Here is a 16,888-nt window from a genome sequence, read left to right on the forward strand (position 1 = left end):
AACGATGAATCGTTAAAATAAAGAGATCCAATTAGTCATCTGGAAAATATGTCAACAATGTCAAAGATTACTTTGATTTTGATGTGATTACCTTTATACCTTTTTGTGTTGATTTTTCAAGATTATTGTGAAAGTCCTGGATCTCTGTGATTTTATGGAGTCGTTTACGTAATTTCATGAATGATTTGTGAATTAATTATACATGAATGAAATTTATTCATGCACTACGACCAGTAGAGCCACTGTTGTAGCTTCTATTTGTATAAACCATTCTCTACGCTCAGTGGCCGCAAACAAAGAGAAATTCTCCGTGTAAATTGTTCCTGTTTTGTTAAATAATAATGGATAAATCAAGGTAACAGTGCATTGCTCCTGTATTTATTAATAACAAAGTTTTGACAGTATATCCAAAGTAATATTTACATTCTTTGAAGAAATAACTAGTCATCTACCTACCTATCAGTTATGTATGTATTTCGACCCAAGTATCTGAAATAAAAGTACCTACAATACATTATTATTTATTCTCAATTTTATTCTTTAAACATTTATTTTCAGATTTTCACTGTTGCTTTTAGAGCCAGGTGAAGTGTATTTCGAAGATTTCTCTTGCACTTTAAGTGACAATGACAGCCTAAAGGAAGGGAAAGCCAGACAAGGTCGTTTGAAATTGTGCTCAAAGTCACTGGTGTTTGAGCCGAGAGATTGGACATTTCCGCTTGTTAAATTGTATTTCAAAGATTGTACCAGTATAACTATTGTGAAGTCAAAGTTAGACCAAATAAGTAATATAATTAAGGTAAAAATGAAGCAATATGCAGAGATGCTTGAGGAAAATATATTGGCTCCGTACAAATTTAAATATGAGGACAAAGACTTTCTTATATTATTTGATTTTGCGTCTGCTGAGGAGTGCCTTAGTCAAATGGAGCAGTTGCAGAGGGCTTCAACGTTGCATGCCCCTGAGCACAACAGCATGGTGGCGACCATTTTGCATTCCCGTTACATGAGGATGGTATTTGATCCTGTAATGATGGATGATTTTACAGAGGAAATAATGTGTGAATTACAAGCTGAAAAGATATCACCACTAGTGAGACATCAAGGAAAATTGGCATTGACCCCGACCACTATCTACTTCCAACCGTTCAGCAATGTTGAAAGTGTAATTATTTTGCTGTATTTGAATAATTAATTAGGACCATTACATAAGTTATATCTGACTGAATAACAATGAATAAAAACAAACTGTATGTGAATGGAAAGTTTAAATCAAGTTTTAGAATTTATTTAATATTTTTAAGTAAGATGAGATGTTTAGTGTGTAATAAATGTTTTTCTGTTATTACAGAGCCCCATTTTAAAGCTCAAACTATGTGATCTGAGAAGAATGTACAGGAGAAGATTTTTACTAAGGCAAGTTGTATGTATCAATAAGTATCGTTGTATTATTTTGCTTTTACTAACTATTGCTTTTCCTTAACATGAATGGCTTTTTATTATTGTTTGTATTTTGTCTTAAAGACCAGAAGAAGTAAATAAATCCTGTTTCATTCCTGATAAGAGACAAGACAACTCTCATAAATGTAATACAATTTTAGGGTTTAGAACTATACAGCGTGGAAGAAAGTTCAATACCTCACATCTATTTGACATTCCAATGTGAAGATGACAGAGATAGAATTTATAATATATTGGAAGAGTCTCCAAATGTTCATCTTGAAAAAGTTCATGCAGAAGAGATGACTCTTCAATGGCAGAATGGGGTGGTTTCCAACTATGACTACTTGATGTATTTGAACTGGTAAGATAATTTATCTGATCACTGTATGCCATATCTATGATTCATTCTCATATCTATTGATTTGTCTGTTCATTCACTATCTCCCTGTTATAATCTCTGATAAGTATTTATTTACATAAAAATGATTAATTTGATATTTCAGCCTTGCAGATAGGAGTAAAAATGATCTAACTCAGTACCCTGTCTTTCCATGGGTGGTTGCAGACTATGTCTCAGAAAAATTGGATCTCACTAAAGTAGATACTTTTAGGGACTTGTCTAAACCCATGGGAGCTTTAAATCCTGATCGCCTGGAAAGGTTGAAGGAGAGATATTATGAGATGAGTGAGCCTAAATTTTTATATGGATCTCATTATTCTGCTCCTGGTCTTGTGTTATTTTATTTGGTAAGTTGGAAAAGGTTTTAAAAAATACTGTTATACTATCATATTCTACATATTGCAGTTATTTTTACTTGCTATATAATATTTACAGGTAAGAAAATACCCCCAGTACATGTTGTGTCTACAGAACGGAAGATTTGACCATCCTGATAGGATGTTTAATTCAGTCAGAGATGTTTACAATAACTGTTTGAGAAACATGTCTGATTTCAAGGTAAATAATTAAAGTTCACCTTTTGATTTTATGTTTTCGTCTTCAGACACTATTTAATAATGATTATTTTTTAGGAATTGGTACCTGAGTTTTATGACGTAGATTCTAAAGGCGATTTCTTAGTTAACCAATATGAAATAGATTTTGGCGAGCGCCACGATGGCACTAAAGTGAATAATGTGGCGCTGCCCCCTTGGGCCGATTCGCCAGAAGACTTTGTCTCGAAGCTCAGGCAGGCACTGGAGTCAGAATATGTCTCTCGCCATTTACATTTGTGGATTGATCTCATTTTCGGATACAAACAGAGAGGGGAAGAAGCAGTCAAAGCGAATAATGGTGTGTAAAATATTGCGTCATATTGATAACTATCATTCATTTGTGTTGTGCTGTGTATTGTTTAAACAATGGCATCTTTTACTTCTAGTATTTCATCATGTATGTTACGAAGGCGCGGTAGATCTTGAGCGAGTGTATGACATGAACGACAGACACGCTTTGGAGGTGCAAATAATGGAGTTTGGGCAAGTGCCAAAGCAACTGTTTACCAGGCCCCACGTGAGGAAGGTTGGCCATCAGATTGCCAAACCTCTTTGCTGTCCTGACCCGGTGGCTGTGTCCTACAGCGTGGAATGTGTGGACACGATAAGACTGCACAAAGAGGCTGTGACGTGTGTGCTGAGACAGGGTAAAAGAATTATTTCAGTGGGCAAGGACGGCACTCTGAAAGTGTACGATTTAGAACAAAAGAAACAAATTAGAAGTATTATACTATGCGAAACGCCGTTGAGCTCTTGTGTGATGATTGATGAACAAACCGTCGCCGCAGGCTCGTGGGACAATGAGATGTAAGTTCTTTTGACAAATGATCCTGAACTATTGGATAGGCTAAAATAAAATAAAAAAACAAATTTTCAACTTTCCAAAAAGTAGGAAGTTGTTACTTGCTATTCATATTTTAATGCTGTAATTACAATAGTGTGGCCTTGCTTATTTTATTTTTTATTGCAGATATTTGTATGATGTGGAATACGGAAAAAAGGTGGAAAGCTTTAGAGCTCATGATGACTCAGTCAGTTGTTTGTTGTGGCTACAAAAAGGTAAAAAAAATGTTAAACTTTGCTTTGAAACACTGAATTATTCATCAACCATACATCACCAACTCACATTAACATAAGATAATGTAGTAGCAATAAATAACATGACGCATTTGTTACCGACTGGAAAAAATCTATATTTTGATTTCTCTAAAAACAATCCATCTTAACCTAAGTCTTGAAATTCCAATTAGTTTTCAATTAACTGTATAATTAGATTTTGAAACCGTTAAATAGGTAGTCGATTGAGTTGCTGAAAAAGTGACTTCACAGCGATCTATTTAGACGATTATCACACTGCACCGCGCTCCGCGTGGCTACATAATAAAGAATCCCGCGCGCAGACGCGTTTTCAGTGTGTTGTGCCGCGCCTGTTTTCTATACAAACTGAGGTACTTGCATACAATGATTAAATCTGTCGTCCCACGTACCACGGCGGAGCGCGGTGCAGTGTGATAATCGCCTTACTGTAGAATCGCACACTTAAAAAAGGTGGCTTTGTCAAGTAATCACTCAATTATGATGCTGGTATGCTTTCCTTTTCACCAGTTTAATCGCCTCTGTGGTCTAGTAATAAGACCACTAAAGTTCAACGGACTTCAAAGTCTGGCTTAAAAGGGCTTGCACCCAGAGCCGTGAAAAACTATATTAAAAAAAAAGCACCTGCTTCAGACCCAGAGAAAAAAAATAATTAAAAAGTAATAAGGAATTTGAATTTGATTTTAGAACGTCTTCTGATATCCGGCGGCAGCGACGGCGTGGTGCGAGCGTGGGGCAACGTGGGCCGCGCGGGGCAGGCGCTGCGCGGGCTCAAGGCGGAGTTCGACCACGACGGGAATATCACCGCTATTGCCCACAGGTATATGGATTCTTTTGCTCTAAACAGTACTGTTAGCGCCATCTATGGGCGCAAGAAAACAACTCATGACGTCAAAGGCGCGGAACCAGAGTGAAGATCGCAGCTATAGTTCCAAAATACTGAACTGTCCTATCGATGACATTGACAGCGGGGCGCCACCGTCAATACACCGAATCGCTGGTTCCGATTTTTGCCATGTTGGAAACCATAAAGTTGAACGATTGTAGCGCCCCCCTGTCATTGAGTTTGGCGGGACAGTTCAGCGTGGGTCATCTATAACTTAGCGCCGCGCCGCCCTCCTGTCAACTTAAAATCGAACGTTTCTTACACTCGACAATTAATTGATCTCGTTGCATACAGTCTGTAAACCTATCACTTTAAATAAACGTTAAAACCGTAATTTCAATAATAATTAAATTAGTCATTGAAGAGACCCTTATTCCTACATATATTCGAAAGTCTGAGCTCGAAACAAGTACTGTGGAAATATATGATAGAGCTGGAATTTCCTTAGCAGGCTCAAATGCGCGTCACGATAATCTTTCGAGGCATTTTATGCGCATCGGCCGACTGCACCCGTAATGGGTATTTTTAGGCCTCCGTCTTTCGAACGTCGTCGTCTCGCTAGTGCCTGCGCAGGGCCGACGCGGCGCTACGTGATGTAAACGCTTAACGTAATGGGTTGAGGGGGTTGCGTTACTTCGTAAAACGTTCCGTTGGCGCCGCGTGGACCAAAGCGCCGCGTGTCGATGCTGCGTGGACGCTGGTAAGACGACGACGCTCAAAAGACTAGGGTCATCACGCGTACGAATAGCATGAGGAGCAATGATGACGTTATTTTGTAAATTTTTGTATTAATGTTTTTGTATTAAAATTTATTTATTTTAGTATGTTTTAGCCATTATTAGATTGCGTATTAACAATAATAAATATCGTCGTTACAGACGTCGCCGCCACGAGATCGACATAATATCGTGCACAAGCGACGGCGAAGTGTTCATCTGGTCCCTAACTTCCCGAGAGCTGGTCAGCAAGATCTGTGTTCATAATGCATCAGTGATCGGCGCTAGCGTCGTGCTCACCGGCGATAGAGTCGTAACAGCCAGTGAAGACGGAGACATGCGCGTTACGGACCTTAGTGTCACGCATTCGGTAAGTGTGAACTCGTAATAATACTTAAATCCGGAGTCTAACCCCCCGAGAGCTAGTCAGCAAGATCTGTGTTCATAATGCATCAGTAATTGGCGCTAGCGTCGTGCTGACCGGCGATAGAGTCGTAACAACTAGTGAAGACGGAGACATGCTCGCTACGGACCTTAGTGTCACGCATTCGGTAAGTTGAACACTTAATTATACTTATATCTGAAGTCTAACCACCCGGGAGCTGCTCAGCAAGATCTGTGTTCATAATGCATCAGTGATCGACGCTAGCGTCGTGCTGACCGGCGATAGAGTCGTACAGTCCTATCAACTTAAGCTGAGAATTGCATTTGTGAGAGTGATCGCCAAAAGTACCGTTAGTAAAACACATACAAATAAAATTAATGTTTTATTAAAAGGAAGTCTATAAAACACTTGCTACCAATTGGGCCGATGTAACGACACTTGACACATCCTTTTAAATAAATAAATAAATAAAAACAGGTCCTCGCTCAGCATATGCCAATTGCCAAGGCACGAAGTACCTCGACGCTGATATTCTGCGAGCACCGTTTATAGAGAGGGCGTCCAGCCAGCCTTACAAAATACAACAAAAAGACAAACATTTATAAAATTACAAAATTAAAACAGACTAAAAACTTTTCGTTCACACCTTTAAAATACGTATTCAATTTGCATAAAATTTCTTTCACTTGGCTGCTTAATGGATTTCGTTCATTTCGTACAGGAAATTCACTTACAGTAGGAGCCATTTCACTAATATTTGGAACACAATTACATAAAATTACACGTCTNTCGCAGCTAACTTCGCGCCGCGCCGCCCTCCTGTCAACTTAAAATCGAACGTTTCTTACACTCGACAATTTGATCTCGTTGCATACAGTCTGTAAACCTATCACTTTAAATAAACGTTAAAACCGTAATTTCAATAATAATTAGTCATTGAAGAGACCCTTATTCCTACATATATTCGAAAGTCTGAGCTCGAAACAAGTACTGTGGAATTATATGATAGAGCTGGAATTTCCTTAGCAGGCTCAAATGCGCGTCACGATAATCTTTCGAGGCATTTTATGCGCATCGGCCGACTGCACCCGTAATGGGTATTTTTAGGCCTCCGTCTTTCGAACGTCGTCGTCTCGCTAGTGCCTGCGCAGGGCCGACGCGGCGCCGCTACGTGATTTTAACGCTGAATAGCGGGTTGAGGGGGTTGCGTTACTTATTCGAGAAAAACGTTGCGTTGACGCCGCGTCGACCGAAGCGCCGCGTGTCGATGCTGCGTGGACGCTGGTAAGACGACGACGCTCAAAAGACTAGGGTCATCACGCGTACGAATAGCATGAGGAACAATGATAACGTTATTTTGTAAATTTTTGTATTCATGTTTTTGTATTAAAATTTATTTATTTTAGTATGTTTTAGCCATTATTAGATTGCGTATTAACAATAATAAATTTCGTCGTTACAGACGTCGCCGCCACGAGATCGACATAATATCGTGCACAAGCGACGGCGAAGTGTTCATCTGGAGTTTAACCTCACGGGAGCTGGTCAGCAAGATCTGTGTTCATAATGCATCAGTAATCGGCGCTAGCGTCGTGCTGACCGGCGATAGGGTTGTAACGGCCAGCGAAGACGGAGACATGCGCGTTACGGACCTTAGTGTGACGCATTCAGTAAGTGTGAACACTTAATTATACTTATGTATATCTGAAGTCTAACCTTCCGTGAGCTGGTCAGCAATATCTGTGTTCATAATGCATCAGTAATTGGCGCTAGCGTCGTGCTGACCGGCGATAGAGTCGTAACAACTAGTGAAGACGGAGACATGCGCGTTACGGACCTTAGTGTCACGCATTCGGTAAGTGTGAACACGTAGTAATGCTTATTATTTGGAGCTAACTTCCCGAGAGCTGGTCAGCAAGATCTGTGTTCATAATGCATCAGTAATCGGCGCTAGCGTCGTGCTGACCGGCGATAAGGTTGTAACAGCTAGTGAAGACGGAGACATGCGCGTTTACGGACCTTAGTGTCACGCATTCAGTAAGTGGTATCCACACTGCACACATGTATAAAGTTGACATGATAAATAAGAAGTGTTTTAGTTACTTATTTATCTGTAAGAATCTATAAGGGCTATGGCATATGCCATTGAGCTGTGAAATGCACATACTTTAGTTCACTGTTACGTACTGTTTTGATGCATCCTTGAAACAGGTTTTTATATCACTTGCTATTATAAAAACCTATTTCAAGAATGCACCAAAATACACTCAACATCAAATAAATCGCACCTTCCGCGACGCGAACTTTATAGATTTTCTTCTGACACAATCATGGTGCCCCAACAATATTGGTGTTATTTGAAAGCCCAATAAATAAACTTAAAGAAAAACACATTTTTTTTTTATAAACAATTAACAGGTACCATATATGTGGCTTGAAAAAAGCCCTCACTTGGGGCTCACCTATGGGACCAAGTAGACTATTTTTTGTGGTTATAAAACCAAATAATGATCTTACGTATCCTTTTTTACAGATGGATAGCAATTAATCCCAATTTAACAGTTTTATAGCCATAAAAGTTGGCTCAAGCGTAACTACCTATATTTTCAAGAAGTGACTCTGGATCCTTCTAAAGACACACTTTTGGTGTAAAAACCTTTCCTTTAATGAAATGAAGTTTAGAACTAGGCTTTCAAATGGTACCAATGTTGGTGGGAAGTGGGGATGCATACGTTTGGTACGATCTGAGTGTTCCTTTTGCAACTACATAAAACTCTGTTTAGCTTGGTATTCAGTCTTCTGTACCGATAACTTTTTATCCAGGTGTACCAGAAGAAGTTCTCCGAAGCGCTGGCATCCCTCTGCTGGGACGGGCGCGGCACGCTGTGGCTTGGGAGCGGGACGGGAGCGCTGAGACAGTGGGACATGGTCGCCGTGGTGCAGCGGGACGAGTCGCAGGCTCATCAAGGTACTCCCATAAAGATTTAAGTGCCTGTGCTAGAACTGTGTTAGGTTTTAAAGCTGTGCGAGGATAAATGACAGGTCACACTAAGTACTGTGCTGCGACCTTTATAGATATTGCCATATCTAAAAAGGATTAAATATTGTAATTTTTTATTCAAATTAAGTGTATGATAATTATATTATTAAGCCATTTTCATTTTTTTTATAATGAGCATTTCAAGGATGAATACTTATATGTATTTTGTTTCTTGACAAAATTCTGAATATATTTTTCAGCTTAATTTTACACACAAAAGTGTGTAAAATTCAAATAATGTTTGTACTCAAAACAGTAAACAGACACAGTTAATCGTGTATTTTAACAGATACTTCTATTTTAATAGTTTAAAAGAATGTTTTTACAACGAAATTTGCTCTTTTATTTTACTAAAGTTTGTCTATGCTGAAACTGGATTTTGTTACATTTCATTAAAATAAATAAAGCTGCCTGTCACAAAACAGAGCGTGACTTTAGCCATTGCAGCGATTATTGGCTATTGACTTACGTCCGTATTCACAAATGATGCTTGCTAAGTGAAGCAGCAAATCGAACGCACAGGGTTGAATAGAGCTCTGTCGCCCGTATTCACAAACATTACTATGAAGTCTCACAGTGCGCGTGTACGCACAGGGTGACACATGAACCAATATCAGAGCTCTATTCAACGGTGTGCGTTCGATTTGCTGCTTCACTTAAACAAGCATCGTTTGTTAATACGGGCGTGTGATTGGTTCGTGTGTCACCCTGTACATCCACGCGCACTGTGAGACCTCATAGTAATGTTTGTGAATAGTGAATACGGGCGTTAATATCATACATAGAAAATTCAAGATATAATCGGCCTTATTATTGGGGGACATTATGCGATATTTGCATTTGTCCAGAGTAATGTAAGTTATGCGATTAATATATTTTTTAATTGTTTATAACAAAAATTTGTCATTTTGAAGATTTTCCAAAAAAAATATGGAGGCAAAGAGGCAATATGCAAATACATTTTTTTCATANTTTGTAAATTTTTGTATTAATGTTTTTGTATTAAAATTTATTTATTTTAGTATGTTTTAGCCATTATTAGATTGCGTATTAACAATAATAAATATCGTCGTTACAGACGTCGCCGCCACGAGATCGACATAATATCGTGCACAAGCGACGGCGAAGTGTTCATCTGGTCCCTAACTTCCCGAGAGCTGGTCAGCAAGATCTGTGTTCATAATGCATCAGTGATCGGCGCTAGCGTCGTGCTCACCGGCGATAGAGTCGTAACAGCCAGTGAAGACGGAGACATGCGCGTTACGGACCTTAGTGTCACGCATTCGGTAAGTGTGAACTCGTAATAATACTTAAATCCGGAGTCTAACCCCCCGAGAGCTAGTCAGCAAGATCTGTGTTCATAATGCATCAGTAATTGGCGCTAGCGTCGTGCTGACCGGCGATAGAGTCGTAACAACTAGTGAAGACGGAGACATGCTCGCTACGGACCTTAGTGTCACGCATTCGGTAAGTTGAACACTTAATTATACTTATATCTGAAGTCTAACCACCCGGGAGCTGCTCAGCAAGATCTGTGTTCATAATGCATCAGTGATCGACGCTAGCGTCGTGCTGACCGGCGATAGAGTCGTACAGTCCTATCAACTTAAGCTGAGAATTGCATTTGTGAGAGTGATCGCCAAAAGTACCGTTAGTAAAACACATACAAATAAAATTAATGTTTTATTAAAAGGAAGTCTATAAAACACTTGCTACCAATTGGGCCGATGTAACGACACTTGACACATCCTTTTAAATAAATAAATAAATAAAAACAGGTCCTCGCTCAGCATATGCCAATTGCCAAGGCACGAAGTACCTCGACGCTGATATTCTGCGAGCACCGTTTATAGAGAGGGCGTCCAGCCAGCCTTACAAAATACAACAAAAAGACAAACATTTATAAAATTACAAAATTAAAACAGACTAAAAACTTTTCGTTCACACCTTTAAAATACGTATTCAATTTGCATAAAATTTCTTTCACTTGGCTGCTTAATGGATTTCGTTCATTTCGTACAGGAAATTCACTTACAGTAGGAGCCATTTCACTAATATTTGGAACACAATTACATAAAATTACACGTCTATCTGCTACCAGTACCGGGGGTGAAGTGAAGTATGTGAGCGTCAGGGAAGCGGCGCGTGGCGGACGCGCCGCGCTTCAGGCCGCATGCTATAAATAAACCGGTTTAAACCATGCGCGGGACGCGCCGCGCTTCAAGGCGATTGCCACTACACTATCGGTGTGCACTCACACAAATGCAATTCTCAGCTTAAGTTGAGAGGACTGTAACGGCCATTGAAGACGGAGACATGCGCGTTACGGACCTTAGTGTCACGCATTCGGTAAGTGTGAACTCGTAATAATACTTACATCTGGAGTCTAACCTCCCGAGAGCTGGTCAGCAAGATCTGCGTTCATAATGCATCAGTGATCGGCGCTGGCGTCGTGCTGACCGGCGATAGAGTCGTAACAGCTAGCGAAGACGGAGACATGCGCGTTACGGACTTTAGTGTGACGCATTCAGTAAGTGTGAACACTTAATTATACTTACGTATATCTGAAGTCTACCCTCCCGTGAGCTGGTCAGCAATATCTGTGTTCATAATGCATCAGTGATCGGCGCTAGCGTCGTGCTGGCCGGCGATAAGGTTGTAACAGCTAGTGAAGACGGAGACATGCGCGTTACTGACTTTAGTGTGACGCATTCAGTAAGTGTGAACACTTAATTATACTTTGTATATCTGAAGTCTAACCTCCCGCGAACTGGTCAGCAATATCTGTGTTCATAATGCATCAGTGATCGGCGCTAGCGTCGTACTGACCGGCGATAGAGTCGTAACAGCTAGTGAAGACGGAGACATGCGCGTTACTGACCTTAGTGTCACGTATTCAGTACATAATTGAAGACGTATTTTACCTCTACTAACTTAATGAGGAAAGCCAAAAACGAACGAATCCAGTCATTCGAATTTGTAACTCGCGTACTTATTTTTAGTACCTACTTTTGTTCAATTACGCACGTGCCTTTGACCAGTTGGTAGACTGTAAGCGCTTGTGTTGTTCTATAAAGTTGACATGATAAATGAATGAATTTATATTATATGAATAAATATATATTTTAAAATATACTAAATCGTAAGAATATTTAAGTTTTTTTTTAATGCATAACAAGGCAGATATTGGACCACAATCGCACCTGATGTTAAATGATGCCAAGGCATTTTGCGATGCACATACTTTAGTTATCAGTTGTTAATATAAAACATATTTCAAGAATGCACCAAAATATTACCTATTGCAACTTAGAGTCTTTAATAAGACATTGTAACATTAAAATATTGTAAGTAATTTTATTTACCTGGTTAATAACACTGTATCTAACTGTTAGTAATTGTCTGATCTGAATGTTCCCAGACCCCTTAGTAATGAATATTTTGTGTAACAAATATTAAAGGTTACTGCGATACAAGCTTTGCTTAGTGCGGTATCCGCTAGATCATCATCAACAGCCCTTTACAGTCCACTGCTGGACTATGAGCCTCCTCCACTATAGTGGAGGGTTTTGCCATAATCTCCACGCTTGGCAGGCGGGTTGGAGATCGCATTTTAAAAGATTGATGTTTTTCAGAGAGCGCTGCTGCCCATTCTCTGTTTGATGTGTAGTCCCTAAGTCGCCTCTTACGACACCCGCGGGAAGAGTAGGGGTTGGTGACAAATGTATTCTACTCTGCCGTCACCACACGGCATCCGCTAGATATGAGGACTTTATGTATTTGGTTTTACTGGCAATAAACGTTATTTATTTATTACATAAAACTCTGTTTGGCTTGGTATTCAGTCTTCTGTACCGATAACTTTTTATCCAGGTGTACCAGAAGAAGTTCTCCGAAGCGCTGGCATCCCTCTGCTGGGACGGGCGCGGCACGCTGTGGCTTGGGAGCGGGACGGGAGCGCTGAGACAGTGGGACATGGTCGCCGTGGTACAGCGGGACGAGTTGCAGGCTCATCAAGGTATACCCCCGTAAAGATTTAAGTAGCTGTGCTAGAACTGTGTTAGGTTTTAAAGCTTTGCGAGGATTTGACGGGTCACCTTCGGAACTGTGCTGCCATTTTTTATTCAAATTAAGTGCATGAAAATTATATTATTAAGCCATTTTTTTTATAATAATAAATAAATAAATAACTTTATTGTGTCTTTAACAATGCTCATGGTATCTTCACGAAAAAATTACATTTAATAATAGGAGCTGTATTAAGATAGGGATCATTAACGTCTATACTAGTTACATTTAAACTGTGTGACAGACGCTAATTCTTCCACCAATTTAATTTAACAGTTGTAATTTAGTTGATGAGCATTTCAAGGATGAACTTATATGTATTTTGTTTCTTGACAAATTCTGAATATATTTTTTCAGCTTAATTTTACACACAAAAGTGTGTAATATTCAAATAATGTTTGTACTCAAAACAGTAAACAGATATAGGTAATCGTGTATTTTATTTTAACAGATACTTCTATTTTAATACATAGTTTAAAAAATGTTTTTACAACAAAATTTGCTCTTTTATTTTACTAAAGTTAAATGCTGAAACTGTGGATTTTGTTACATTTCATTAAAATAAATAAAGCTGCCTGTCACAAAACAGAGCGTGACTTTAGCCATTGCAGCGATTATTGGCTATTGTCTTACGCCCGTATTCACAAACGATGCTTGCTAAGTGAAGCAGCAAATCGAACGCACAGCATTGAATAGAGCTCTATCGCCCGTATTCACAAACATTACTATGAAGTCTCACAGTGCGCGTGTACGCACAGGGTGACACATGAACCAATATCAGAGCTCTATTCAACGCTGTGCGTTCGATTTGCTGCTTCACTTAAACAAGCATCGTTTGTTAATACGGGCGTGTGATTGGTTCGTGTGTTACCCTGTGCATCCACGCGCACTGTGAGACCTCATAGTAATGTTTGTGAATAGTGAATACGGGCGTTAATATCATACATAAAAAATTCAAGATATAATCGGCCATATTATTGGGGGACATTATGCAATATTTGCATTTGTCCAGAGTAATGTAAGTTATGCGATAAATATTTTTTTAAATTGTTTATAACAAAAATTTGTCATTTTGAAGATTTTCCAAAAAAAATATGGAGGCAAAGAGGCAATATTCAAATTCATTTTTTTTCATACCTTCTGTCGTTCAAGTTACATACTATGTAAAAACTAATAAGTCATCAATATGGCTAATAGTGTTTTCACAACCTTTTTCAGATTCGATCAACAGCATTTACTTCGATGAGCCGACGAACACCCTGGTGACAGCTAGCAGCGACAAGACTGTGAAAGTGTGGAAACTGGAGCCAAACTCCTGACGAACAATGTTCACTAAACACTCAAGAAACCAGTATTATAGAATACCTTTAATATGATCTTAATTTGATGATGATCGGAACAATTGTGATACTCATGATATAATCTAGCGTCAACCGAATTGACAATAAAGTTCGTGCAATAAGTGAATTGCTGTTTTCTTTTTTATTGCATTTCTTCAGTTAAAGTCGCAAAAAAAAAGGAAAGTAGGTTAACTTGATACAGGTGCTTGCTCCTAATCAAGCTGTACCTGTTTGAATCAGTATGTATTTGCTGTTATATTATAACGTCAATATACTAATTAAAGTCTAGCGTTGACGGGGCTTATCCCTAAAATACGAGGACGTTGTTGAATTTTGCAATAATGCATTATATCTTATTTTTATTTCGCATACACATGTGATTTGAGCAACTTGCATTAGAAAAGGTAAATATTATTACAACGTGCATTCTTTTTCTTGCTTTCAATAAGTGCATTAATCTGGGGGCACGGCAGTGCCCCCACCAAGTCGAGCAAAAAAGCGGCACGGCCGTACCATCCTTTTCTCGAAGCAATTCAGGCCATTTTCGACTGCTTGTAACTTCGTTGTGGATAAAACTAGAAGGCTAAATTTTCATTAGCTATGCAGGCATTGTAAAGACACGGTATATTTAAAATTTCATTCAATTTGAACCAGTAGTTTAGGAATTATAACGGGTCAAAGTTACTTAATTTTGTCACTCACTGACTGACTCACCGATCATCAAAATTCTAAGGCACTTCTAGCAGACCTAGAAGCTTCAAATTTGGAATATAAGTAGTGTTTGGTGTATGAATCAAGGAAAAACTAAAATATTTGGGGGCACGGTAGTGCAACGGCCAAGTCGAGTAATTTTTTTCAATTCCGNTTATTTATTGCATTTCTTCAGTTAAAGTCGCAAAAAAAAAGGAAAGTAGGTTAACTTGATACAGGTGCTTGCTCCTAATCAAGCTGTACCCGTTTGAAGCAGTATGTATTTGCTGTTATATTATAACGTCAATATACTCATCAAAGCCTAGCGTTGACGGGACTTATCCCTAAAATACGAGGACGTTGTTTAACTTATTTATTTCAGAAAGCGAAACTCGTTTTTTTAAGTTAAGGGCACACAATTCTTGTATGATATGAATAAGTTCCTAAGCAAGCACATGGATTAATAGGCAAGCAGGCATTTTGAAATCTTTAACAATAAAAAAAATCTTACGGTATAGTGTGGTTAGGGGTTGCAAGTCCCGGTACTAAGGAGTGTTGCTGAATTACCGGTACCAGGTCTAAGCCAGTACCGGGAAAACCGGGAAATTCGGGAATTTCGGTACCCACGTGAATGGTTATTAAAACAAATGACCTAATTTGTACGTAATTTTAATAAAAATGTGAAAATATTATTTTTTTTCTGTTCAGTTCAATTGGTATGTTACCTTAATAATAGATCAGTCAAAACAGTTACACAACACGTAGTTATAAATGCCCATTAAAAATCATAACCGCCATATTCATAAAAAGCAACAATCGTTTAATCAACCTATTTTAGTTAAAATATGTTTTCTCACTTTCTATCAATGTCAAATACTGGCAGCGACAAAAGTTAGGGACAAAACATAAATTACTTAACTAAATTAGGTTTATAAAAAAAACACGCTATTATAAGAAATAATGAGTAAGTACCTTACTACAATCAGATAAAACAATCAGTCTTAAAAAGAAAGTAATGAATTAGGAACATCATTAATATTTTTTCATTTGTTTATAGTGTGTACGTAAAAAGATGATGGCATCTAGTCAAAAAATTGTTATTCAAAAATCAATTACTGAAGTCCCGAAAGTACCGAAAGTCTCGGGAATTGCATCGTCAGTACCGGAACTAGATAAAGGATTAGATTATCGGGAATTCCCGGGAAAAATGAGTACCGGGATTTCCCGGGAGCAAACCCTAAGTGTGGTATAGTCCTGCTCGTGCTCGCTCGCTTAAGTTTCTTTGGGACTCTCAAAAACTATTATAATATTCTGATTTACATACGTTTTACGCTTTTAACCTGTAGGTGAATAGAGGGATTACCTATCTACGATCTTACGAGAAAATGATGATAGTTGTAAACGATGCTGGAAAAATAACTTGCTTTCTCAGAGATTAAGTGCCCTGTGCCCCCAGTGCCCCAGTGTAACTACCTGTCTAGGGTATTTTAGCTACCTGTGCGAAGCGAATATTTTAATATTCACTTCCTAGTAATAACCACTAAATAAATAGGAAGGTGAAGTTATTCCATTGTTATAAATATAATTAGCATTTCGTTTTTGTTAAGAAAGGGTACCTTTTGAAATGGTTGGTTGGTCGGAAAAAAAAAACTCAAAATTTGCTAAACACAAACTCAGAATTATTTTCCAGTGTCAATTTATAATTTTTTGTACTAGATAGTCTAAGCATACCTACATTTGGAAATATCTAAATGTGAATTTATAAGTATGAATAGGCCTAACTATTAACGTTTCAAAAGCTCCATAGTATAGGTAACCTGCACGCACTGTTATAGGTAGATAGTTAAAATCAAAAGTCGTGTAATACTGTAATCATTGTTTGGGAAAGCCACGCCCTTGCTTTTAGCACCCTATGTAGCCCACGCTTAGTAGGTAAATAATGCAAGTATTTTTATCAAAGTTTTGGTTTCCACCGTCTTCAGTTTTATCATAATAAACCAATGTTTGTAATAAGTATGTATTTTATTACAAATAAATAATTGTCAGGTTATTAAAAATTTAATTTTAATGATATTGTTTACTTGACTACTTAAATGACTACTTAAATGATATTGTGAAAATAGGTTTTCCACTATGGGATATATTGAATAATTTAAATTAATTTTATGTAGATAGATAAAAAAAGCGCTAAAAGTTTCAGTCTGCCTGCATGAATAAGTAAGATGCCTA

General features: G+C 38.3%; 1 protein-coding gene across 4 annotated transcripts; it reads left to right on the forward strand.

Moving 5' to 3' along the window:
• Nucleotides 1-68: 68 nt before the first annotated feature.
• LOC114349596 (protein FAN) lies at nt 69-14,096 on the forward strand. Of its 4 annotated transcripts, none has more exons than XM_028300019.1 (13): nt 69-355; nt 559-1,165; nt 1,352-1,423; nt 1,602-1,804; nt 1,947-2,190; nt 2,279-2,401; nt 2,476-2,737; nt 2,826-3,246; nt 3,410-3,498; nt 4,222-4,354; nt 5,299-5,506; nt 8,345-8,489; nt 13,848-14,096. In XM_028300019.1, exons 1-13 carry the CDS (start codon nt 342-344, stop codon nt 13,946-13,948), a joined length of 2,622 nt encoding a protein of 873 aa, XP_028155820.1. In that variant the 5' UTR covers nt 69-341; the 3' UTR covers nt 13,949-14,096. The 4 variants fall into 4 exon arrangements, with proteins under 4 accessions (XP_028155820.1, XP_028155822.1, XP_028155819.1 ...); XM_028300021.1 differs by lacking the exon at nt 8,345-8,489 and adding an exon at nt 12,435-12,579; XM_028300018.1 differs by lacking the exon at nt 5,299-5,506 and adding an exon at nt 6,984-7,191 and having other exon boundaries at nt 80-355.
• Nucleotides 14,097-16,888: the final 2,792 nt, after the last annotated feature.

This window comes from Ostrinia furnacalis, unplaced genomic scaffold (genome assembly GCF_004193835.3).
Source record: "Ostrinia furnacalis isolate ACB-3 unplaced genomic scaffold, ASM419383v2 OfSCF0694, whole genome shotgun sequence".
Classification (NCBI taxonomy): Eukaryota; Metazoa; Arthropoda; class Insecta; order Lepidoptera; family Crambidae; genus Ostrinia; species Ostrinia furnacalis.